This window comes from Rhinoderma darwinii, chromosome 10 (assembly GCF_050947455.1).
Source record: "Rhinoderma darwinii isolate aRhiDar2 chromosome 10, aRhiDar2.hap1, whole genome shotgun sequence".
In the NCBI taxonomy this organism is placed as follows: Eukaryota; Metazoa; Chordata; class Amphibia; order Anura; family Rhinodermatidae; genus Rhinoderma; species Rhinoderma darwinii.
The window spans coordinates 6,733,282-6,758,866 of NC_134696.1; the positions used below are offsets into that span (position 1 = coordinate 6,733,282).

A 25,585-nucleotide genomic window follows, 5' to 3' on the forward strand; every position below is an offset into this window, starting at 1 on the left:
TCCTGGACTGGATACAGTTTTATCCACCTCTCAGTTGTGAGAAGTATAAGGCCCTGTTCACATCAGTGTTCGGCATTCCGTTGTTCTGCTCTGTCAGAAGAGCAGACCAATGAAAATGCCAGAAGCGCAGGCTCCATTGAACAACGGAGACAACCGGCGCCCGACAGAACCCATTGACTTTAATGGTTTCCATCAGGGTATCCTTGGATTTACCAGTAGCAATAGCGCATCATGCTGTGCTATTGTTTCCGATATTTTTGATGGAATCTGCAACGGAGGCCCCTAACGGAGCCCCCAATGCAGATATGAACAGGGCCTTAGGCCGCTTTCTCACTGTATTTTGGTCATTATTCTGTACAGGTTTTTTAAGCCACTGAATGTAAATAAGAATGTCCCCTTTCACTGACAGCCAGCAGAGATTATGACATGGTGATATACAAAGTGTATAAAAAAAATTTGCTTAACTTTTTATTATACAGTGATTGTGTTATGTACATAAAATGAGAAAATGCCTTTTAACTTTTATCCACAGTGAGACATAGCTAGCTAAATCAGAGGTGAATATGCAGCATAATCCAGAGATTAGAGACACTGCATAATAATAATATATGGGATCTTTTCCAGAAAACGGTTCAAAGTCGACGTCTGAAGAATTTAATATCAAAACGAGCAAAGACTCAAAGGGATACAAAAGCCTTTGTAGTGATATTTTGGATATAATGGTCTTGTCATGTCTCATCTCGCACAGCAGATTTATACAGCTGGAAGAATTGAATTAAAATCACAGGGATACATATGTTCACCACTGCAGGACAACAGCAACTTCCAGAGATTTACAAAGCGGTGAAAGCAGGATTGACACCGCTACATAGTAGGGTCAAATATTTCGTTGTCTCAAGCTGTTTGTAGTCTATGAGTTTACAATCGACTGGTGACCTCAATGCAATAAGGCACCAGTGTTATATATACATTGTGACTACACGTAATAGCTGCTTCTTCTTTGCCAAATATATAAATATTATAAATGTTACCGCTATTTAGTCTGAAAAATACATATAAATATAAATGTCTGCAGCCAAAGCCAATATTATAGGCTAATATATTCACTGCAGTGTAGAGAACATGCGCTGCTGCATCACTAATGTCTGGGGTTTTTTGCTTTCTATAAAGGTTCACAGTCTGGAACCCAATTTCCATGCCCAGCAGGGACGTTTAACCTCAAACTGGGCAGTGTCCGAGTGGGTGAGTGCAGTGCGTGTCCAGAGGGAGCCTACTGCCCAGCTGGGACATCTAAACCTGCCTTGTGCCCGATGTGAGTATGGCCGCTCTTGTAAAGGGTTACACAAAAATTTAGATGAAGGAAACGGCAACATTTCGGAAAGCATTTCAAAGATCATTTTAGAAATGTAAATGCAGGGTCTTACAGTGGCCCCATAGCAAAAAATAAAGTGTTGTCCCTTGCTATCGCAGGTTAAAGTCATTGCACCCCATCATTCTGGGGCAAGAGCGCCAAAGCTTGTTACACCTCCCCCGCCCATTCCCGTCTATTGTAGAAGATAACCCTGTGCCCCCTTGTCCTCCCCCCCCTCACTGTAACAATACTGTGATTGTGAAAGAGGGTTGTTCTGTGCAGGATCACACCCTCTATAGCAAAAGGGATATGGCATAAAATTAAAATAAATAAACTTTTTATTTAAATTATATCCATATATAAAATGATGCTCCAAGCTATACATGCTCTGGGTATTATCGTACATTTTATAGTAAAATTACTTTTTTTATTCTTAAACGTCTTGTGTGTTAAAGGGGAACTTACCGTGCTGAGCAAGGTGCCCAGAATGTGGGTGAATGTGATCTTTGTCCAGCTGGCACCTCATGTCCTAATATTGGGATGAATTCCGCAGTGCCCTGCGGGGCTGGTAATTTCTCGGTGAGCATCTATGTACACAATCTTTGACTCTCTATACTTTCCTCTGCAATCTTGAGTCTGTCTTTGCTGCTTACAATGCGAAGTCATTACACACTGCTCCATTAAATTAGAAAAATAATTGAAATGCTTATTTGACACAAGTCACAAGCTCATCATTAAAGAAAGCTTATTCACATAGATTGTATGTCATTCTAATCATGTCACCAAGTTTTTACCTGTTAACTTTTCTGGTGTGATGACCTCGTGCCAGGGTGTGGAAGCCCCTAAGCAAAATAGGGTGTTGAGGGCCCCCTCTACTTTCTTTTGAAGAAGAAAATTCAAAAAAAAACACTTCTCTACATTGCCTAGAGAGAACCAGCTACAATTACACCAATATTACCCTCCATGACATTAATGCCCGTGAATCAGAATTGGTGTTTCTAGTTGTCCTGTTGTTTCGGTTGCACACGATGTGGTCATTTAGGGCCTGAGACCATTATCCCAATTGCCCCTTCTTTAACTGGTTGCCGACACAGGACGAGAATGCTCGTCCTGAGCGGCGAGTACTTGGCGCATTAGGATGAGCATTCTCGTCCTGTGTGACAGCCGTCTGTGCGCACGATCGAGAGCGGGGCAACGGCTGTAATCCACAGCCACGGCCCCGCTCTGACAGCAGAGAGGAGAGAAACCTCTTCTCTTCGCCGTTAACCCTTTGAATGCCGCGATGAAAGCTGATTGCGCCGTTCAAGGAGGGGGGACTTCACATTGATCGCGTCACAGAAGATAACTGTGACGCGATCAAAGCCCATAACTCGTATGGTCAGACAGCCCAGGGTCCATTGAAGGACCCCAGGGCTGTCTGAACATATTTCCTGTTGTTAGGGCGTACCTCAGTATGCCCTAACAACTGCCTGTGTACAATCAGTACACAGGCTAATGTACTGGCATATAGATCTATGCCAGTACATTACAGTTACAAAATCAAAATGATAAATCCCTTTATGGGATTAAAAAAAAAAAGTTAAATGAATGTAAAAAAAAATACACAGAAACACATTTTTTTTATAATAAATAAACGTTTTAAAATATAAGTCCCAAAACTTGAAATAATATAGACATATTTGGTCTCATACAACTACGTCATACAAAAAATAAAAGAGTTATGGGCGTCGGGATGCAAAGAGGGAAATCTAAAAAAATTGTTCTGTCCTCAAGGCCAAAATTGGCTGTGTCCTTAAGTGGTTAATCAAGTCCTTGGTCATCCAGTCAATTAACAATCACTTCAATCTGTATTAAAAATAGTGTAAATGAGGACTGTAGCGTGATTCTAGACTATTATGGTAAATTAGAAAGGGCAGAGGCAAGCATTGAATTGATTTTCATGGGCAGGACTTGCTTAATTTCCTCTACTATACAGGTATTTATTTATGACTTTCAACATTTATTCATATGATCTGTTTTTAGGACAGAGGATCTTCCACTTGTCTAGCCTGTCCAGCAGGACATTACTGCAATGAGGACAGAACCAGTAGGGAGCGCATGATGCAGTTGCTGTGTCCTGCGGGAATAGTTTGTCCTAAAGGGATGGCGGTCCTTCCAGGAGAAGATGTCAACATGTGTCCACGGGGATACTATTGCCCTGAGGGGAGCCGAGTAAGAAGTGTCAGAAGATATCAATTATTTAAAGTGTCTTTCCACCTTTGAACAACATTTTAAAGTTTGCATGTGGAAATATGTTGAGTAACATTGTAAAAACATTGCGGTACTTATCCTGTTCTGATCCTGAGTAACATCTTGTATTATACTCCAGTGCTGCACTCACTGTTCTGCTGGTGGAGTCACTGTGTACATACATTACATTACTTATCCTGTACTGATCCTGCGTTACATCCTGTATTATACTCCAGAGCTCAACTCACTATTCTGCTGGTGGAGGCACTGTGTACATACATTACATTACTGATCCTGTACTGATCCATAGTTGCATCCTGTATTATACTCCAGAGCTCAACTCACTATTCTGCTGGTGGAGGCACTGTGTACATACATTACATTACTGATCCTGTACTGATCCTGAGTTACATCCTGTATTATACTCCAGAGCTCAACTCACTATTCTGCTGGTGGAGTCACTGTGTACATACATTACATTACTTATCCTGCACTGATACTGAGTTACATCCTGTATTATACTCCAGAGCTGCACTCACTATTCTGCTGGTGGAGTCACTGTGTACATACATTACATTACTTATCCTATACTGATCCTGAGTTACATCCTGTATTATACTCCAGAGCTGCACTCACTATGATGCTGGTGGAGTCACTGTGTACATACATTACATTACTGATCCTGTACTGATCCTGAGTTACATCCTGTATTATACTCCAGAGCTGCACTCACTACTCTGCTGGTGGAGTCACTGTGTACATACATTACATTACTTATCCTGTACTGATCCTGAGTTACACCCTGTATTATACTCCAGAGCTGCACTCACTATTCTGCTGGTGGAGTCGCTGTGTACATACATTACATTACTTATCCTGTACTGATCCTGAGTTATATCCTACATTATACTCCAGAGCTGCACTCACTATTCTGCTGGTGGGGTCACTGTGCACATACATTACATTACTTATCCTGTACTGATCCTAAGTTACATCCTGTATTATACTCCAGAGCTGAACTCACTATTCTGCTGGTTGAGTCACTGGGGTCTGTGTGGCAGTATCTGCAGAGGGCAGTGTGTGGCATTATCTACAGAGGGCAGTGTGTGGCATTATCTACAGAGGACAGTGTGTGGCATTATCTACAGAGGGCAGTGTGCGGCATTATCTACAGAGGGCAGTGTGCGGCATTATCTACAGAGGGCAGTGTGTGGCATTATCTACAGAGGGCTTGTTGTGGCCTTATCTACAGAGGGCAGTGTGTGGCATTATCTACAGAGGGCAGTGTGTGGCATTATCTACAGAGGGCAGTGTGTGGCACTATCTACAGAGGGCAGTGTGTGGCATTATCTACAGAGGGCAGTGTGTGGCATTATCTACAGAGGGCAGTGTGCGGCATTATCTACAGAGGGCAGTGTGTGGCATTATCTACAGGGGGCAGTGTGTGGCATTATCTACAGAGGGCAGTGTGTGGCATTATCTACAGAGGGCAGTGTGTGGCATTATCTACAGAGGGCAGTGTGCGGCATTATCTACAGAGGGCAGTGTGTGGCATTATCTACAGGGGGCAGTGTGTGGCATTATCTACAGAGGGCAGTGTGCGGCATTATCTACAGAGGGCAGTGTGTGGCATTATCTACAGAGGGCAGTGTGTGGCATTATCTACAGAGGACAGTGTGTGTCATTATCTACAGAGGGCAGTGTGTGTCATTATCTACAGAGGGCAGTGTGTGGCACTATCTACAGAGGGCAGTGTGCGGCATTATCTACAGAGGGCAGTGTGTGGCATTATCTACAGGGGGCAGTGTGTGGCATTATCTACAGAGGGCAGTGTGCGGCATTATCTACAGAGGGCAGTGTGTGGCATTATCTACAGAGGGCAGTGTGTGGCATTATCTACAGAGGGCAGTGTGGCATTATCTACAGAGGGCAGTGTGTGGCATTATCTACAGAGGGCAGTGTGTGGCATTATCTACAGAGGGCAGTGTGTGGCATTATCTACAGAGGGCAGTGTGTGGCATTGTTTATACAGATCTGGAGATGAATACAGGCTGTAATTTAAGATCAGTTATTTATTTAGTACGTCAACCCTTTATTAACTTATGTATAAACTGTAAAAGTGTGCTCAAAGGTGGACGTACCCATTAAAAATTGTTTTCTTTCCACAGTCTATAAGATACCCATTCACTGATTTTGTATTATGTGCAGGAAGCCAAACCTTGTCCAAATGGCACATTCGGATTCCATCCCGGTCTGGAGGGGGTAGAGGACTGTTTGCTTTGTCCAGAAGGAAACTATTGTTATCAAGAAGGACAGCGAGGAATCCCCAGTCCAGTGAGTTCTTAGGAGAATTTCCTACCAATTGTTCTTGACATGTAGAAGGCATTTCTTTCTTTGGTTCCAGCTGTGGCAGTAAGCTCATTGCTGCGAGAGGTGGACTGCATTACTTGAGCCTTGTAGTGTTTGCAAAAACCGGAATCTCTTGTGCATGATTTCTGTGTAAGGGGGAGTTCACACAGAGTTTTTTTACACGGAAAAAACGGCTCGCGGGAAAAATAAGGGACATGCCCTATCTACGGGCGTTTACGCCTCTGACCTCCCATTGACAAAGGAGGCAGTTTTTTTGCCCGCGGTGCTAAATGGCCGCGGGTGAAAATCGGCGTGCAGGCAGAGCTAAATCTGCCTCAAAATTCCAAACTGGATGTTGAGGCAGATTTTCTGCCTACAAAAAATTCTGTGTGACTAAAAGTCACGATTAGAAAGTGTTTAATACTCTGTGCTAATTGAAACTGTAATTTATGTCCAATTCTCTGCAGAACGGGCTGTGCCCTCAGGGTTATTATTGCCCACCTGGGACTGGCTCTCCTCTGTCATATCCCTGCCAGCCTGGATCGTATTGGAACATGTCTAAACAAGGGGTAGAAATATCAGTCTGCTTGCCATGTCCTGCTGGGTTCTTCTGTGATATGCCTTCATTACTTGCTCCTAAGCGCTGTCCAGCTGTAAGTATGTTCATCTTCTAAAAATAATTTCAATATTACATTGTGGTCTGATTTTAATAATCTGCGATACGTCCGTTCTAATGGACTTTTGTACAGAGCATCTGTTGAATGTTCTTGAGGAAAAAAAGATAAAAAAAAGAGAGAAAACGGCGCTCCTCTAAGGTGATATCGTTCTGATATATATTGTGAAAGGTGTTACTATGAATAGAGCTCACCTTGGTAAGTTGTGCAGTGTCGCCAGCACAACTTGACTTTGTAGCTTGTATGTACTCGATCACACTGTGCTTGCCTCTGGAGCCATAACCGCATGGGATGAATTCGTATCAGGAATTCGTTTCCTCGTGGTTCTGAAGTAATGCAAACTTGGAAGAAAAAATTGCTCCTCTGAACGGGCGCCTGATGAAGACCACAGTGCGTGGTTGAAACGCGTTGCAGCAATTGAATTTTTATTGTTTTAAAAGCATATTGAATAAAATCATTGTATCAAACTCCGACGATTTTGTGAAAATACTGGTTCAAATTCACACCTGAGCGCCCGTTCAGAGGAGCAATTTTTTCTTCCAAGTTTGCATCTGTTGAATGTGCAATTCTTCATGAATCGCATCTCTGAAAACTACTGAAACTTGAGACTCATTTTCTACTTGTAAATACAACTTAGAGCCCCTCAATATATAGTGAATGATGAATTCAATGTACTTCATATCAAGCCAGGTGGCAAATTCTACTTTGCTTCATCTGTTCTATTTCTCTCCTGGACCCAGGGGTTTTACTGTCACCAGGGCAGCTCTTACCCACAGCCTTGCCCAGAGGGCACCTACAGTCCACGTGATGAGATCTCCACTGAGGCTGAATGCCATCCATGTGAAGCTGGAAAATTCTGCTCTGGTGTGGGTCTTACGGCCATTAGTGGAGACTGCCAGGAAGGATTTTACTGTCCTGAAAGATCGACAAGTGCGGTAACTATTCCATACACATCGAGTACGCTGAAAGAAGTGAGTAAGTGGGGCACATCCCATATATTAGTAAATACAGGGATCTGTTTAATGATCTCTTTAGATCCAGCCTTGAAACCGTAACAAAGGGGAATCCACTACGGCTACACAGAATGTTTGGTGATTAAGGAGTAACTATACTTTCCAAAAACTTCTGATATGTCATAGAAAAGTTTTTATTGGTGGGGTCCGGTTGCTTAGACCCCCACTGTCACTAAAACGAAGGTGCATAAGTGCTTAGCTGAGCGCCCCCTGCATCTTCGGCTGTGAACGGCACTGCTTGCTGAGCTGAAGATGACTTGCGTAGAACGTCTATTAGCCTGTCTTCAGCCTATCAAGGAGTGCCGATCACAGCAAACTGTGCAGGGGGCTCAGCTAAGCACTTCAGCACCCTTGTTTTAGTGACGGTGGAGTTCTCAGCACCCAGACCCCCACCGATCAAAACTTCTGATATGTCTATTTGATATATCAAAAGTTTTTGGAAAATACAGTTACTTTTTAAGTCGTCGGTTTATCTTAATAGGCCTGGAGGAGTATTTCTTGAACATCGTGATGATATAGGTTATTTTCACTAAATCCTGCACATGGGTCGTTGATCCAAAGATTTATTTGGGTTGTCATATTTGATTCAGGAACAATAAGCTGGAATTTTGGCAACTACCTCGTAGGGGCTTTAAAGCCCTTTTACACGGGCCAATTATCGGGCAAACGAGCGTTCACAGAATATTAACGTTGTGGGCAGCGCATCTTCCTGTGTACACGGAGACGCGCTGCCGACATGATAGAAATGTATGGGGATGAGCGATTGTAGTAACGAGCACTCGTCCCCATACATAGCCCCCCCCGTGAATGGAGCGAACGAGTTCTCGTTGATGGTTCCTCGTTTACATGGCCCTCGTCGGGCCGTGTAAGAGGACCTTGCTCTTGGCTTCCTCTGGATCAACGCTGCAGAATAATAGTTTGAACTAATCAGCAGATAACATCCAGTCAATAAATGCTGCTTAAGGCAGATCTGTCACTTGAATATGCTGCTTTATGGAAGGGCAGCACATTACATAGACAGGTTAGCTTGCCTATTAGCACAAACAGCTATAAATCCAGTGTATTCATGAGGGGAGTGATTGCTGACTACTGTGTATGCGCAACTATGAGTCTGCTGTATTCTTTGATCGCTCCTATCAGCCATATCTGTCCCTCTAATATGCTGTTCTTATATGGCGCAGTATATTTAGGCGACAGATCAGCTTTAATCACTGGCAGTATGTCCTGGTTGTTACCAGTATTTATATTTTTCTTCTGTTGTCCGCATAGTTAGAAATATCTGGCATGTCTGGAAGTCAGTGACCAATCAATAGCGTCATGAGATTCAAGAGCTCCTGTATAAATTATCTTTGGCTGTATTATAATCAGAATAGGCCTATATCAGGGAAACACAAGGTATTTTGCCTCTGTATGTAAGGTATCCGATCATGAATTTGATGCCGTTTCCTCTGCCTGTCTCTGGTATAGACACCCTCTGGTGGAATGTGCCCAGCTGGCAGTTACTGCCCAGGTAACTCCGGTTGGCCAGTTCTGTGCCCCCCAGGCACTTACAGTAACCAGATTGGACTAACAGAAGTGAGTCAGTGCTTAATATGCCCACCTGGGTGAGTACTGAGTGTTCTGTAGTTCTATACTTAATATTTCCTCAGACCCACAATTAATGAGGTGTTTTTTTCACAATTCAGGTTGTTCTGTGATGGACAAAGTGGATCCAGTCCCAATGGAAACTGTACTCCTGGGTATTACTGCACAGCGGGGTCTAGCTCACCAGTTCAGCATGACGTGACACAGGGCTACTACTCCTTAGAAGGGGCTTTCCGCCCAGAATCTTGTCCGCCAGGAACCTTCCAGCCTGTAAGTAAAGGGCTTTATCATTTTCAAGTACTATATCCCTTTCAAAATAAGTGCCTGGGGGAAAGCTTGTGTTCATACACTGCAGGCAATCAGATTAATCAGCGCTGCGGTGTAAAGCATTAGTGGGGACAGAGGCTTTTAAGAATACATCAGGTCAATTTTAGACACCCCCAGACCCCAATAGACACACTGCAGCTAAACGATAGTCATAGTTTATAGCCCTAGAGCTAAAAGCTGAGTGGACAACTAGAAGAAATTAAATAACAAGGAGTTAATTATTTTCATATCATTTGTTAGCCAGAATCTTTATATCCGCTTTAATGTATAGGAATCCTTACTTTGCATTAAAGTGATTTTACTTACCTGTGATGCAGCTTCCCGCTCAATCATCCTGCAGACAGTGTCCTTCAGGAAACTTCTGTAATGCCAGCAGTTTATCTGACGTTTCCTCCTGTCTACAAGGTCACTTCTGTCCTGCTGGAAGCATTTCTCCAACGCCGTGCCCTGTGGTAAGATATTAATCAAGATAACTGGCAAGTATCCACTATGAGACATGAGCTGAATGATTTCATTTACCAACTTATGCTAATATTGTGGGAGTATGTTCTGTATATGAATGATTTGATGATAATTGTATAAGTAAAATCGCATTTAAAAATAATAGGCAGTCTATTCTTCCTAATCTAATTTTCAACTGAGTGTAAAAACGTTGTGTACTTGCCTCAAATGCTTTTTGTTATTACTTTATGTAACCATAGAAATAATGCAATAAATAATTCAGTGTTAAAACTTGATGGATAAGTCACAAAGAAGTCTGGTTCTTGGGTCTCGTTAACATGGGATCGGCATCTATTCCCAGAATGGGGATCCCTGACCCCCCCTCCCGCCAGTTGAGGTGGTCGCCGCATCTGTACATGTGCGCAGCTCTGTCCATTCACTTCTATGGGAGTTACGGCTTGCTCGACTGTTTTTGTGTAACATTCATACAACAGAATAACCTTTTAATATGGATTGGACTATGGATTTACCTCTGAATTGTATCCATATTGATTTGTTTCTTTTTTAAGCTGTTTAACATTCATTTACACAAAATTGCTGCTCAGTAAACACTTTGTTTCGTTTATTAGAGACATGTGGAAATAAAACAGTTAAAACCGTAGCGTGCCATATTATGTCTTGTGAATTTGTATCCTTTTAGTGGGCTTTAATTATCTCTAAATACTAAAACGTGAATTTATATATACTGTGTTTTTGTTTTTTTAGGGAACTTTTTCAAATACGTCTGGCAACATAGCTGTTGATTATTGTGAGCTCTGCTCTCTGGGTATGTATTGCAGCCGCCCTGGATTGGCACAGCCAGAAGGATACTGTGAGATGGGCCACTATTGTACACGTGGTTCCTACACTTCTGTCCCTGTAAGTGTCCTGCAAGAACTTACTATTAGTGTACTGTTGCTATATAGATATAATCACTATAAAAATGTTAGTAATTATGTAAATAGTGTATTACTAGTCTTGTTTTGATCTGGCGTTACAACATGTATTGTACTTCAGAGCTTCATTCACAATGCTGCTGGTTGTTATTGCCAATCTTGTGGACAGGCTTACCTCTAACAACTTACCTGCGCTCCTGTAATGCAGATTACTGTGAGGCACCAAGTTTAAAGGCTGTTTTTTAAAGAATGCTAACCACTAGAGCAAGCAGTGTACAAACACTGAGTCAACAAGGAATACTAGAAGTTTTTACTTTGAAAACTGCAGAATTGTGAGTGCAGCTCTGGAGTATAATAGAGGATGTAACTCAGGATCAGTACAGGATAAGTAATGTAATGTATGTAAACAGTGACTCCACCAGCAGAATAGTGAGTGCAGCTCTGGAGTATATGACAGGATGTAACTCAGGATCAGTACAGGATAAGTAATGTGTACACAGTGACTCCACCAGCAGAATAGTGAGTGCAGCTCTGGAGTATAAACAGGCTGTAACTCAGGATCAGTACAGGATAAGTAATGTATGTACACGGTGATTCCTCAGCAGATTAGTGAGTGCTGCTCTGGAGCATAATACAGGATATAACTCCGGATCAGTACAGGATAAGTAATGTAATGTATGTACACAGTGACTCCACCAGCAGAATAGTGAGTGCAGCTCTGGAGTATAAACAGGCTGTAACTCAGGATCAGTACAGGATAAGTAATGTATGTACACAGTGACTCCACCAGCAGAATAGTGAGTGCAGCTCTGGAGTATAATACAGAATGTAACTCAGGATCAGTACAGGATAAGTAATGTAATGTACTGTACACAGTGACTCCACCAGCAGAATAGTGAGTGCAGCTCTGGAGTATAAACAGGCTGTAACTCAGGATCCGTACAGGATAAGTAATGTATGTACACAGAGATTCCCCAGCAGATTAGTGAGTGCTGCTCTGGAGCATAATACAGGATGACACTTCGTATCCATACAAGTTAAGTAAAATATTTACACAGTGCTGTTTATGTAGCTGAATTATTTATGTAAACCAATGTGAACATAAGCTTTACAAGTTTTTACTTTTCAGATAGAGTTGGCATTTGGAGACCTATGCCCAGTTGGTCACTTTTGTTCCAAAGGTATTAGACTTGCCTGTCCTCGGGGCACATGGAACGGTCGGAAAGAAGCTGTGAACAGTTCCTGGTGTTTGCCATGCCTTCCAGGGTCTTTCTGTGATATGCCTGGACTGGCTGAACCAACTGGACCTTGTCACTCTGGTAGGACTTGGGTTACTTTAAATTCTTTATTACCCAACACCTCAAGACCAACATGATAAAAATTATAACTTGTATGTGTGCAGGGTATTTTTGCCGCCTTGGTTCTTCAAGTCCTAGACCTGAGGGAGGAATAGTTGGAGACATTTGCCCTTCAAAACATTTTTGTCCTGAAGGTTCCTCCGATCCCATTCCTTGTCCTGAAGGCACTTATAGCAATTCAACAGGTATGGCAAATTCCAAGCTATGCATGTATAAAGGAAATAAACCAGCAGATCTATATGATGTAAAATATCGACATAACCTGTGACTCTACACTATGAATCTCATAAGAGATTGTTCTGAGGTTAATGATATTCCTCCCTAAACCATGTAAATGAGTCAGAGAAGGCATACATAGATAGATGACGGTATAACGTGACTGTTTCCCAATGAAGATAAAGACAGCGGCTGTCCTGAGGCATCGTAATCGTGAGAACTTAAATCGTTGAGGGTGCCGGATGCATTATATTGTACATTGTTATATTTAGAAGTCAAGCGAAAAGAGGCAACTGAATTCTGAGGGGTGCAAAGAAAAATGTAATTGAATTCTCTAAAGTAAAATAGTTAATGAGGTATCAAGTCAGCATAATGGAGGCAGAATATTATTTGTAGAAAATATTCTTTATGGTTGGACATTCAATTCACAGATTATCATCCTCCTTGCCAGGACCTCATATATGGTGCCTCAGTTTTGTTTTTTACCTATTCCAGGTCAATCTGTGTGTTACATATGCGACAGTGGCCACACATGTCTCAGTGGGGATAGTATAGTCTGTCCAGCGGGATATTTCTGTCCAGAAGCTACAGGTCCAGTACCATGTCCTCCTGGAACCTTCAGTCCAATACCACGTTTGACCAGAGCACAGGGATGCCTGCCCTGTCCACCAGGTGATACTTCCGTTGTCCATCATGTCTTACTGGTTATTCCCCTATGTGTCTATAACCACAAAAACTGCACACAGTTCGGAATATAAAGTGTCTCTGATATGGTGGCCTTATAGGTTGTCTATGGGCTTGCAGCTCAGTCACTCTCATCTACATCTATGGGTGTGCACTCTTCAGAATCATCCCCACCTTTCATCATTTTACCCCACACATATACCCAACATATTCTGCAATGTGTTTTTTTAGTAGTGCAATGGCACTGGCATGTAGTTCTGTAGATTTAGTGTTAAGAGTGACGGTGTTAGCTACGCCTAGGTCCTTGTGCTGATCCCAAAGGCCACACTCTGCCTCTAAGGGGGGATTCACACGAGCGTGTATTCGGTCCGTGCGGGCCGCGTGGTTTTCACGCGGCACGCATGGACCAATACAAGTCTATGGGGCAGTACAGACAGTCCGTGCTTTTTGCGCAGCGTTTGTCTGCTGCGCAAAATGCGCGACAGGTTCAATAACTCTGCGTATTTCGCGCATCACGCACCCATTGAAGTCAATGGGTGCGTGAAAATCACGCGCACCACACGGAAGCACTTCCGTGGGACGAGCGTGATTCGCGCAACAGCAGTGAAAAGGATGAATGAAAACCGAAAAGCACCACGTGCTTTTCTGTTTCCGAACATCCAAACGGAGTGTCTTTGCGTACCGAACTTCACCGGGTTCGGCCAAACTCGTTTTGGCCGATCCCGGCAAAAAAATTATCGGTACGCGACGTCAGGAGATAGTCACTGTCCATGGTGCTGAAAGAGTTAAACTGTTTCAGCACCATGGACAGTGACTTGCGATCCCAAAATACATTAACCTGTAAAAAAAACCCGAAGTTCTAACTTACCGATTACTCCTGTCTCCTTCCTGCAGTCCGACCTCCCGGGATGACACTTCAGTTCAAGTGACAGCTCCAGCCAATCACAGGCCAAGCACAGGCTGCAGCCAATCACAGGCTGCAGCGGTCACTTGGACTGCTGCGTCATCCAGGGAGGTGGGGCCCGATGTCAAGAGAGGCGCGTCACCAAGGACGCGTCACCAAGGACGCGTCACCAAGGCAACGGCCGGGAAGTTCTCGGTAAGTAGGAACTTTATCTTTTTTTTGTACAGGTTTTTCGCTGTTGTGTTCGGCATTCACTGTCGAGGGTGCTGAAAGATTTAGCTCTTTCAGCACCTTGGACAGTGACGGGCGTTGACAAGCCTCATCTCTATGATGCCGGCTGCGCGAAAATCACGCAGCCGCGCATCAGACACGCATGACACACGCAGCTGTCAAATGGTTTTTGCGCTCGCAAAACGCTGCGTTGTTTGCGCGCGCAAAAACGCAACGTTCGTGTGAATCTCCCCTAAGGCCTCATGGATTTGCTGCTGCGGATTTAAGCACGTTCTGCAGATTCTATGGTGAATCAACCTCGAAATTGGCATTTACCACCCTTAAGAGGACAGTAGTATTAGAAATAGCATGTTTTGAAGGTTTGGAGGACCCTGGTACAAATTTAGCATTGAGGACGCAGACTTCAGTCTCTACTTCTAAAGAGAGGTGCTGTCTAATTTCTAAACTTTTTCTCTCAGGGATGTACTGCAGTGAATGGGGTTCTGGGGCAGTAAGTGGTCCTTGTCAACCTGGATTTTTCTGCACAGGAGGTAAAATAACATTTGATTTTGTTTCTGTATGATAAAATTATTTACTGATGTACTGTATAATGGGGCAACTTTTGCACGCAATGCAACAACGTGGCTAAGGACCATGGGGTGCAGGCTGAAAAACGTTTCACACACAACGGCTGTCACATTTATAATAATATAATCTAGGATTTGACTAAGTTTTGCTTCATTCTGCACTTGCAGTTGGATATCTCTTTCCTTTATGTACACCTTTGAAAACTTTTTTTTTTTTTTATAAAAATGTTTGTTAGTGTGTTTGGTGCAACTTTCTAATTACTTTTTTTATTAAAAAAAAAGTTGTAACTTTTTGAGATACTGCTGCTTTGTATCCTGTATACAGAGCAGCTGTAACTAGCACTGCAAAATCCGTCCTGATGGGTTCAATGACAGCGGTGCCCTGACACACAGGATCCAACTGTTATCGATCACATCTACAGTGAAGGAAATAAGTATTTGATCCCTTGCTGATTTTGTAAGTTTGCCCACTGTCAAAGACATGAACAGTCTAGAATTTTTAGGCTAGGTTAATTTTAGCAGTGAGAGATAGATTATATAAAAAAAAGCAAACAGAAAATCACATAGTAAAAATTATATCTATCTATTTGCATTGTGCACAGAGAAATAAGTATTTGATCCCCCACCAACCATTAAGAGTTCAGCCTCCTCCAGACCAGTTACACGCTCCAAATCAACTTGGTGCCTGCATTATAGACAGCTCTTACATGGTCACCTGTATAAAAGACTCCTCTCCACAGACTCAATGAATCAGTCTGACTCTAACCTCTACAACATGGGCAAGACCAAAGAGCTTTCTAAGGATGTCAGGGACAAGATCATAGACCTGCACAAGGCTGGAATGGGCTACAAAACCATAAGTAAGACGCTGGGTGAGAAGGAGACAACTGTTGGTGCAATAGTAAGAAAATGGAAGACATACAAAATGACTGTCAATCGACATCGATCTGGGGCTCCATGCAAAATCTCACCTCGTGGGCTATCCTTGATCCTGAGGAAGGTGAGAGCTCAGCCGAAAACTACACGGGGGGAACTTGTTAATGATCTCAAGGCAGCTGGGACCACAGTCACCAAGAAAACCATTGGTAACACATTACGCCGTAATGGATTAAAATCCTGCAGTGCCCGCAAGGTCCCCCTGCTCAGGAAGGCACATGTACAGGCCCGTCTGAAGTTTGCAAATGAACATCTGGATGATTCTGAGAGTGATTGGGAGAAGGTGCTGTGGTCAGATGAGACTAAAATTGAGCTCTTTGGCATTAACTCAACTCGTCGTGGTTGGAGGAAGAGCAATGCTACCTATGACCCAAAGAACACCGTCCCCACTGTCAAGCATGGAGGTGGAAACATTATGTTTTGGGGGTGTTTCTCTGCTAAGGGCACAGGACTACTTCACCGCATCAATGGGAGAATGGATGGCGCCATGTACCGTCAAATCCTGAGTGACAACCTCCTTCCCTCCACCAGGACATTAAAAATGGCTCGTGGCTGGGTCTTCCAGCACGACAATGACCCGAAACATACAGCCAAGGCAACAAAGGAGTGGCTCAAAAAGAAGCACATTAAGGTCATGGAGTGGCCTAGCCAGTCTCCAGACCTTAATCCCATCGAAAACTTATGGAGGGAGCTGAAGATCCGAGTTGCCAAGCGACAGCCTCAAAATCTTAATGATTTACAGATGATCTGCAAAGAGGAGTGGGCCAAAATTCCATCTAACGTGTGCAAACCTCATCATCAACTACAAAAAACGTCTGACTGCTGTGCTTGCCAACAAGGGTTTTGCCACCAAGTATTAAGTCTTGTTTGCCAAAGGGATCAAATACTTATTTCTCTGTGCACAATGCAAATAAATATATATAATTTTGACAATGTGATTTTCTATTTTTTTTTATATAATCTATCTCTCACTGGTAAAATTAACCTTGCCTAAAAATTCTAGACTGTTCATGTCTTTGACAGTGGGCAAACTTACAAAATCAGCAAGGGATCAATCAAATACTTATTTCCTTCACTGTAAGTTATGAACTTAAATGTGATCGGTAACAGCTCGATGACACGCAGGACCCGCTGACACTGAACCCGTCTGTCCCGCAAACCTGACAGATACATGTTTCAGCATTAGATACAGCTGCTCTGTATACAGAATACAAAGCAGCTGTAATCTCAAAAAGTTAAAAAAAATTTTAATAAAAAGTATTTAGAAAGTTGCACAAAACACACTGTTTATTAAAAACAATAAAAAGTTTTTAAAGGTGTACATAGCTTTTAAAGGTTTTTTTTCATCAGAGACATTTGACATATGCACAGGATATGTAGTAAATGTCAGATAGATGCGGGTCCCATCTATGTTTCCATAGCTCCCATAGAACTAAATAGTAGTTATGAGAACAGCGTTTCTTGCATGCTATCTTGCTTTAGTAATTGCCATTTACTACTATGGGAGTTACGGAATCAGTATAGCTCAGCGAGTTACGCTGTTTCCATAACTCCCGACCACGTAATCAGGAAGTCGCCGGGAGTCAGCGTTTGACACATAAAGCTATAACAGGATTTAGGGACCCTGTTCCAGCAGTGGGACCCACATCTATCTGATGTTTGACATATCCTGTGGATATGTCATAAATGTCCCTCATGGGAAAACCCCTTTAAGGATAATCATGTTCTGTACTTTGAGACTATTTTTTCCAATGCTGACTAATGTGTAAAAACCAATAGCCGTTATTGCTGCATTGCAGATTCTATGCTTGAATTAACTGCAGTGTTGCACATGCACAGGAGTCACTTTTATATTGTATATTACATGTCAAAGCAGCTGTTTATTGTAATGCCGGAATGATTATATTACAAATAAATATATACATGGTGATCAGCGGCTGATAACGAGTGGCAGGATGCCTGGGTGACCTTTCTTTCTGGAACAACATACACTTGATTGTACGATCATAATACTTTATTTTTTGTGTAAACTTCATCATTTCTACCCTGTCCTGCTCACTAGGATCCCTTGTACCAAATCCTACTGGTAATTTGAATGAAAGCTTTGGCGGTCCTTGTCCTGTTGGCCACTTTTGTCCTGCGGGTTCAGGTGCCCCAATTCCATGTCCATCCGGTAGTTTCTCTGACAGGTGAGAATCATGTTTGCTGGTAGACTTTTGTTCTTCTTGTCCTTGTCATATTTCTAGTTATCATCATGATTATAAATGATTTGTGTAGGGCAATCATTTTTCTGTTGCAGCTTTACCAATACAACCCAAAACAATGGTAAAAATGTCTACATGTATAATATCAGTTGAGTAGATAAAAGATGACGATACAAGATCCCTGCCCATATGAGCTCATAATCTAACCGTCTTCTGAACAGGTCCAATCTAAGTATGGAATCCCATTGTGCCCCCTGTCCCCCCGGCTATTACTGCAGCTCTGTCGGCCTCCATTCACCAACTGGACTCTGTCTTGCTGGATACTATTGTTCCCTTGGGGTCTCTTCATCTGCTCCCACTGGAGAATGTAAGATCATGAACATTATAGAAATGTTCTCCTGTAGAGATGAATATATTGTTTTACTTTATTTTATTTTGGGAATTAGTTCACAATTTGCTGGCTATTAGGATACATTGGGTATATAAATTTACCAGATTCTATGGACTGGTGTGTAAGGCAAAATGATTGACACGCTAATAATCTGCTTGAGGGTGCGCTCACACATTGGGTACTTGCATTGTATTTCCACATTGTGTAAACATACGCAGCGGAAAACTTTACAATGTATGTCTATGGGAAAAATAATTCCGCAACGCATGTGAAATCTGTTTCAAAATATTTTCCTATAGGCATACATTGTAGTTTTCCGCAGCGCATCTTTAAGTTTCGGAAATACAATGTAAGTACGTGTGAACGCACTATTAAAGGGGTTCTACGCTTTGGACAATCTCTACTTGTTAGAAGATTCCCTTGACAATAATCTGATCACAAAGTTACCCCCTACTGGTACCCCGAGTGATCAGATGTGATCTGTGGGGAAACCTGTCAGCAAGTGTTCACTTTCCTTGCAGCGCCACCACAGGAGAAATTAAGCATTACACACTTCTCATTCATATCAATGTGTTGTCTGTGTAATACAGGACAGGACAGGTCATCCAGAGAGAGAGACGCTCTATGTAACCGCTCTCCACTCTGCCCAAACGATGAGGATCCTGAACAGAGGACCCCCTTTATTATATCAGATTTTTCTAATAGGCCTGTATGGAAATGGCATTTCTAAACTGGGCAATCGTTTTAATGTGGTAAAGTGCTTATTTTGCAGCATTGAACTCCCCAGGGCTGTACTTATTTTGTAAACAAACACCAACCCCTGTTCCTAGCAGCTCACAATCTAATATCCCTATCTCATACACACACTGGGGCCAATGTTCAATGCAAGGCCCCATGGGCATGGCCGGCTGCGGACGGTTATCTGCATTTGCAGACCGTGCTCCCATTATAAAGTATGGAAGTACGGACCGTAAAATAAAGAAGTAGGACATGTCCTATTTTTCACGTAAGGTTTCTACGGCACGGACACCTTCTCGTAAATATATGGGAAGGTGTCCGTCGGCCATAGAAATGAATGGGTCCGTAATTACGGAGTAAATCTACGGTCTTATGCATGAGGCCTAACCAGTTAGGCTATTGGTATACTTTTTGTGTGGGATAGAAAACTACAGAACCGGAGGAAACCAAAAACTTCCTTATTTTTTCCTTGGTAATATTTTTTTGAAAATAGATTTGCAAACACTGTTAATGTTGTTTTTGTTGTGCCCCAATCAGTGTTTACAGGAGAAGGAGGCTGCTGCCCACAAGGTCATTATTGCCCCGCTGGAAGTCCCCATCCACATGCCTGTCCTGCCGGGACTTATAACAACCGAACTCATCAACAAGACTGCTCACCATGCCCCGCCGGATATTTCTGTGCCGAGAATACCAGCGATTATAGCGCTTATCCGTGCCCAGCTGGGTTTTACTGCCCTGGAGGTAGGAAATGATGGGTCCATTCTATATTGATGGGTTGGGGGTTGACGCTGAAATAGAAAGTGAGGAGAAAAGTCATTAAGGGGAAGTTAAACCGAAGCAATGTTTTTTTTTTTCTGATGGGATAAATAAAGCCTAAGAGATGCTTCATCAGAAAGTTGTTTCTTTTGTATATCCGTGCCAGGATCTCCGCCATTTCTTAAATTGCACCATGTGGCACAGCTCTGTTGGATCTTAATATTATATTTATCTTCCCTTGACAGAAGGGATACTTAAAACGATGCCATTTCCTGCCAAAATAATCACACGTGTTTTTTAATTCAGTACGTTTTTTTTCGTTAAAAAAGTGATCATGAGGCTTTGTCTATGGATCCTATTTATTAATACAGGACTGGGTGTTTTGTTGCACTGTCTTCTATTCAGTCTTTCTTATTCTCTTGGGAAATCATGAGCGGTGATACATCCTAAGATTTCGCCTAAATTTGTGCAAAATCCGCAACCATTCCGCCGGCACAACAAGTGGCCGGGTTATTTTATGCCCTATTCACATGCTCTGTAAGAAAATCAGCAGCGCATTCATTATTGATGCAGATTCTGCGCTGAAAAACGGTGGATTTCTTATATTGAACTTTAATGTAGCTAATTCGTGTACAGAGCTGCGGCAGAAAGCCAAGTTTCAGCTGCGGATTTCTGTCACGGATTATATTCAGGCTACAAGCACACGTTGCGTTTTATGCTATGGAAAATATCCAGCAAAACAGCAGGAACCCGCAAGAAATTTGCGTAAAAAATTTTTTTCTGCAGAAATCGCGTTTTCATGCTGCGGGTTTTGCTGCATATTTCTGTACAACTATTGTAGGGATAGAATTCATGCGGAATCGCGGGATGAATTGACATTTTGAAAATACGCACCAGGGGTCAATTTCCGTCCTGAAAAATACTGCAGCTTGGACATGAGATTCCCTGCAATCTCATTTATGGCTGGTACTGTATTACACTGCGGTTTTGCCGCACGCAAATACGCGTGGCAAAACCGCACGTAATACACATCGTGTACATTGACCCTCAAAGTCCAAGGTGCATTGGCCTAGTGTAGCTAGACTTAAACGTATATCCATCACTGCATTCAATTATTTATTCCAGCGTTAGAAAAAACAAACTTGAGGCTGAGCTGCAGTACCAGACATAACTATGGACAAAAGTGGCGCTGTTTTTGTAAGAAACCCCTTTTGTATCAGTGAATGCATACCAGTACTAAATGTGAGAAGCACCCCATTCCACCAAATGTCTCATAGCACAGGTAGCTACCCTGTAATTCAATGTCCGGCCCATTCAGGACTAGGAATATCAGCCAAAACAGAGACACCCATCTGTAATCAGCGCTTCCCGTCAATACGAAGTATGGGTATTACTAAATAAACCATTTTCCCTCTAGAGGAAAGCTATTTGCATTCTTTTCCCAGCAAGCATTGCTCTCTACCAGTTGAATCTCAGCAAGGAGAATGACTACTTTCTAAGATCTGCTTCAAAGACATCTCACTCAGCCAATGAGGGGCAACAGCTACGAAATAATGAAATCTACAGATGGGTACAGTACACGAAAAAATGGCGACCGCACACTGCAATCACCAATGTCACCTAAGCCACTAAGTATAAATAAATAGGCATTACTGCTAAATCTACTTACAATAGGGAGGTTCTTAGTGCACATTTTGATCAAATTGTGTGAGCCCACCTGCCACGACAAGGCGACTTCTGTAAGGTGGGAACCTACGCTGCACATACCCCCAGAACTGGGACTAAAACGACATATTCTTGGGGATGGTAGGAACCAGCATTAAACTCATTAAAAGCACCCAGGGCAGAACGGGAGGAGAGCAAGATCAAAAAATGGACCCCACATATATGAATCACATAAACAACACAAAAGTTTGAACAGCACATTCCAACAAAATGAAAGAAAACGTGTATACAGGTGCAAGAACGCCCGTGACTGCAAATATACAGCACACATCTACAGATGGGTTTCTCTGGTTTGGCTATTCCTGAGTCATATTTCAAGGCAACATGCAGCAATGTAATCTATATGTGCTTTATTTGCCATTATTTGTCCCCAGATTGTTGTGTGTAGTAATCCACCCTGGGGCATCTCACTGTAAGCCATTATAACGCAGGACAGATTTCGCTCCCTACAGCTCAGTGCTTCTCCTCGCCCCATGTCGTATTCCTGAGCACAATCCTAATTGCTAAATATTTTATTTAAATGTTCTTCTGTAATAAAAATCAATGAAAAAATGTGTCTAACAATAAAATGTAACAACAATCGGGGACATAAAAGCACTAAATATTTAATGTATGTATTGAATAATAATAATCGCAGTGAGTAATAATGTGCAGGATGTTAAATAAGGCAAAATATGCATGTAAACCCGAGGCAGGAGAGGGCTGCTATTAAACCCCCCCCCCCAGGGTTAATGTTATCTCATGAATTATTTTGTAGCTCACAGAAAACGATGCACAGGAGGTCATAGGAGCTACTAACATATGTTTTTAATATATTTTCTTATTTCTCCAGTTACTATTAGTAAAGATTAGTGACCTCCGACTCCATCATAAGCCCCCGTCTAGCTGCATGTTTAAAGGGTTTTTATGTAGATACATTTTATTCATTGTATAATGAAAAGTTCTGCAACTTTCTAATATACTTTGTCTTTCAATTTCTCACAAGTTTCGGGTTATCAGTTTACTGTCAGTGAATAGAAACAATCTTGAAGGGCCAATAACATAACAATTAGGTCCTGATCAGACAGGTGCATGGCTCGTTTCAGTGTATCACAGCTCTCTCTTGCAACAAGCCCTGCACCTGTGCCAGTGAGTTTTCAGCTTCTATATGGAAATAAGCAAGCAGAGTTTTTGAAAATGGGGAATAACGGAAATGCAAAGTATATTGGAAAGTTACAAAACTTTTCATTATACAATGAATGATTGAAGCTTTGCTTGGATAAAACTGAAACAACATCTTCAACATTATCTTTCTACGTTTTCGTGTCTGGATTAATTTCAGGAACTCAGCATTCCCGGCAGTTTCCCTGTCCTCGTGGCTACTACAACCCTGACCCCAAGTCACACAGTATTGATAGCTGTTTGCCATGTTCTCCGGGACATTTCTGTGGAGTGGAGGGACTGAGTGCTGTATCTGGAAAATGTGACCCTGGTGAGTTTGAATGTATTTAAGAAGTATCACAATGGTAAAGCTTAGTTCTAGTTCACACTCAGACTCCTGTAGCATGTAGCGCTATTTTTCCCATGAAAACAACAGACCCCATATCAGCACCCGACAGACCCCTTTGTACGTCAATGGGGTTCGTTGGGCGCGTTGTCATTCTATGTACAGTGGATACAGCAGAGCGTTGTGGCTTCCGTTATGAACAGAGGTCACAGTGCAAGTGCGGACAGAGCCTAAGAAATAGATAAAGTAGCCAGGCGTCAATACAAACCGAAGGTATTCTCTGTTCATCGATCCCTCTTTGGGTTTCCGCTTAGATCACTATATTGCAGATTGGATGTTTATTTGGCTGCTTATTTGATGTTTCCAACCCCAGATATTTAAACTGCTGATGTTCTACAGTATTAACAGCAATGTCTCCTTGTATATTCTGGCAAAATATCGGATGACTGCAGACATTCTTCATAACAAATTACGATCACATCACATACAGATGTAGCAGGGTGGAGTTTGTTATTTGACACAACTCATTATATCACAGTATGTTTTATCAGTGGTTTTCCATAGAACTTAAAAAAAAAATAATAAAGTAAATATTGAGTGATTTAAGCCCATTTTCCATAATAATGTTTTATGACCTGGCAATAGAACATGTCATACAACTCATTTTGGCAGGGGTCTTGCTTCTGGGACCCCTACCCTTTCCCAGAAACAAGCTCTTGCACAAAGGTTTCCATATTACCGATTTATTTCAGTAGAAAATGACCGAACATCTCTCCTAGAAGAGACTAGGAAGTGTGGATTTTTGCAGCGGGACCTCCATGTGTAACATGTTTTGTCTCTATATTTCTTTAGGTTGGTTTTGTGTTTCTGCTGCTTGGACTCCTCAACCCTTTGATCTGGATAATTATACCAGTGCCAACTGCTTGTGTCCAGCCACCTCCACTGGAGGGAAGTGTCTCCCTGGCTTTTACTGCCCTGAAGGCATCACTGAACCAATATCCTGTCCTCCTGGGTTTTACTGTGAGAATGCAGGTAACATAAAAATAGAATAAATATATATCTGAATATTAGATGCTTCCTTCATACTAATGCATCCCACTTCATATTATTCTCTGTGAAGTCTCCCTGACTTCAAGGCTATGTACACCTTTGACAGGCAATTTTTTTTAAAAAATTTTTTTTTAATAAAAAGGTCAGTCGGTGTGATTAGTGCAACTTTATAAATAGTTTTTATTAAAAATTATTTAATTTTTTTGAGATACAGTTGCTCTGTTTTCTGTATACAGAGCAGCTGTATCGTTCGCTATAATCTGAATCCGTCAGTCCCGCGGACCTGACGGGTTTAGTGTCAGTGGATCCACCTGTAATCTATCACATCTAAGTTAGAGACATACAGGACCGGCTTTCACTGAACCCGTCAGTCCCACGGACCTGACAGGAACAGGATTTAGCGCTAGATACAGCTGTTCTGTAGAAAGAATACAGAGCAGCTGTATCTCAAAAAGTAAAAATAATTTTTAATAAAAACTATTTATAAAGTTGCACTCATCACACTGACTAAATGTCTTTCAAAGGTTTACACAGCCTTTGATCCACACCCATAGTGTTGATGAAACTCTTATACTATAACATGTAAACTTGCCTGTGCTCCTAAACTTACTGTTCTGTAACTGGTTGACTTTTGTCTGTTTCTAAGGCTTTATTCAGACGAACGTGAATTACGTCCGTGCAACGCGCGTGATTTGCACGCGCGTTGCACGGACCTATATTAATCTATGGGGCCGTGCAGACATGTCCGTGATTTTTACTCAGCGTGAGTCCGCTGAAAAAAAGTCACGACATGTCCGTTCTTTGGGCGTTTTTCGCGCATCACGCACCCATTGAAGTCAATGGGTGCGTGAAAACCACGCATGTCGCACGGAAGCACTTCCGTGGGACAAGCGTGATTCACGCAACAGCTGTCAAAAGGATGAATGAAAACAGAAAAGCACCACGTGCTTTTCTGTTTACAAACATTCAAATGGAGTGTCATAATGATGGCGGCTGCGCGAAAACCACGCAGCCGCGCATCATATGCTGATGCCACACGGAGCTGTTAAGTGGCTTTTGCGCACGCAAAACGCCGCGTTTTTGCGTGCGCAAAAACGCCACGCTCGTGTGAATGAGGCCTAAGACAGGTAGACACCCACCATTGTCCAGTATATCGGTTCTCATAGGGTTACTTTCTATATCACCCGGTCACCCATAGAGTAATGGACCCTCCCATGTTCTCACAATGCTGAGACCTGCTTGATTTCTACTATGACTATTGAATTAAAGGTTATTACATAAACATGGCTGCTGATCAGGTGTGGCACTGTTTTTTAAAATAAAGCAGCCATGTTTTTTAATCCTATACAACCCTTTTAAATATCAAGAATAGCAGGGTAGTGTAGTTCTATTGTTACATCAGTGATGGCGGCAGTATCTAGCTTCTCCTACTTCTGT

General features: G+C 42.3%; 1 protein-coding gene across 5 annotated transcripts in view; it reads left to right on the top strand.

The window, feature by feature from the left end:
• The window catches only part of LOC142661742 (uncharacterized), a 191,053-nt gene that overhangs the window by 60,508 nt on the left and 104,960 nt on the right, over positions 1–25,585 (top strand). For 4 of the 5 annotated variants that reach the window (XM_075839265.1, XM_075839264.1, XM_075839262.1 and 1 more), the window contains exons 15-33: positions 1,171–1,312; positions 1,807–1,930; positions 3,374–3,562; positions 5,789–5,914; positions 6,397–6,582; positions 7,344–7,538; positions 9,084–9,220; positions 9,302–9,470; positions 9,845–9,979; positions 10,734–10,886; positions 12,033–12,222; positions 12,306–12,446; positions 12,973–13,149; positions 14,755–14,826; positions 17,861–17,987; positions 18,224–18,369; positions 19,669–19,872; positions 22,934–23,083; positions 23,951–24,130. In XM_075839265.1, the coding sequence (XP_075695380.1) occupies positions 1,171–1,312; positions 1,807–1,930; positions 3,374–3,562; positions 5,789–5,914; positions 6,397–6,582; positions 7,344–7,538; positions 9,084–9,220; positions 9,302–9,470; positions 9,845–9,979; positions 10,734–10,886; positions 12,033–12,222; positions 12,306–12,446; positions 12,973–13,149; positions 14,755–14,826; positions 17,861–17,987; positions 18,224–18,369; positions 19,669–19,872; positions 22,934–23,083; positions 23,951–24,130 (2,943 nt within the window). Of the gene's footprint in view, positions 1–1,170; positions 1,313–1,806; positions 1,931–3,373; positions 3,563–5,788; positions 5,915–6,396; positions 6,583–7,343; positions 7,539–9,083; positions 9,221–9,301; positions 9,471–9,844; positions 9,980–10,733; positions 10,887–12,032; positions 12,223–12,305; positions 12,447–12,972; positions 13,150–14,754; positions 14,827–17,860; positions 17,988–18,223; positions 18,370–19,668; positions 19,873–22,933; positions 23,084–23,950; positions 24,131–25,585 lie in introns of those variants that run through there. The other variant, XM_075839267.1, reaches the window with a different exon arrangement.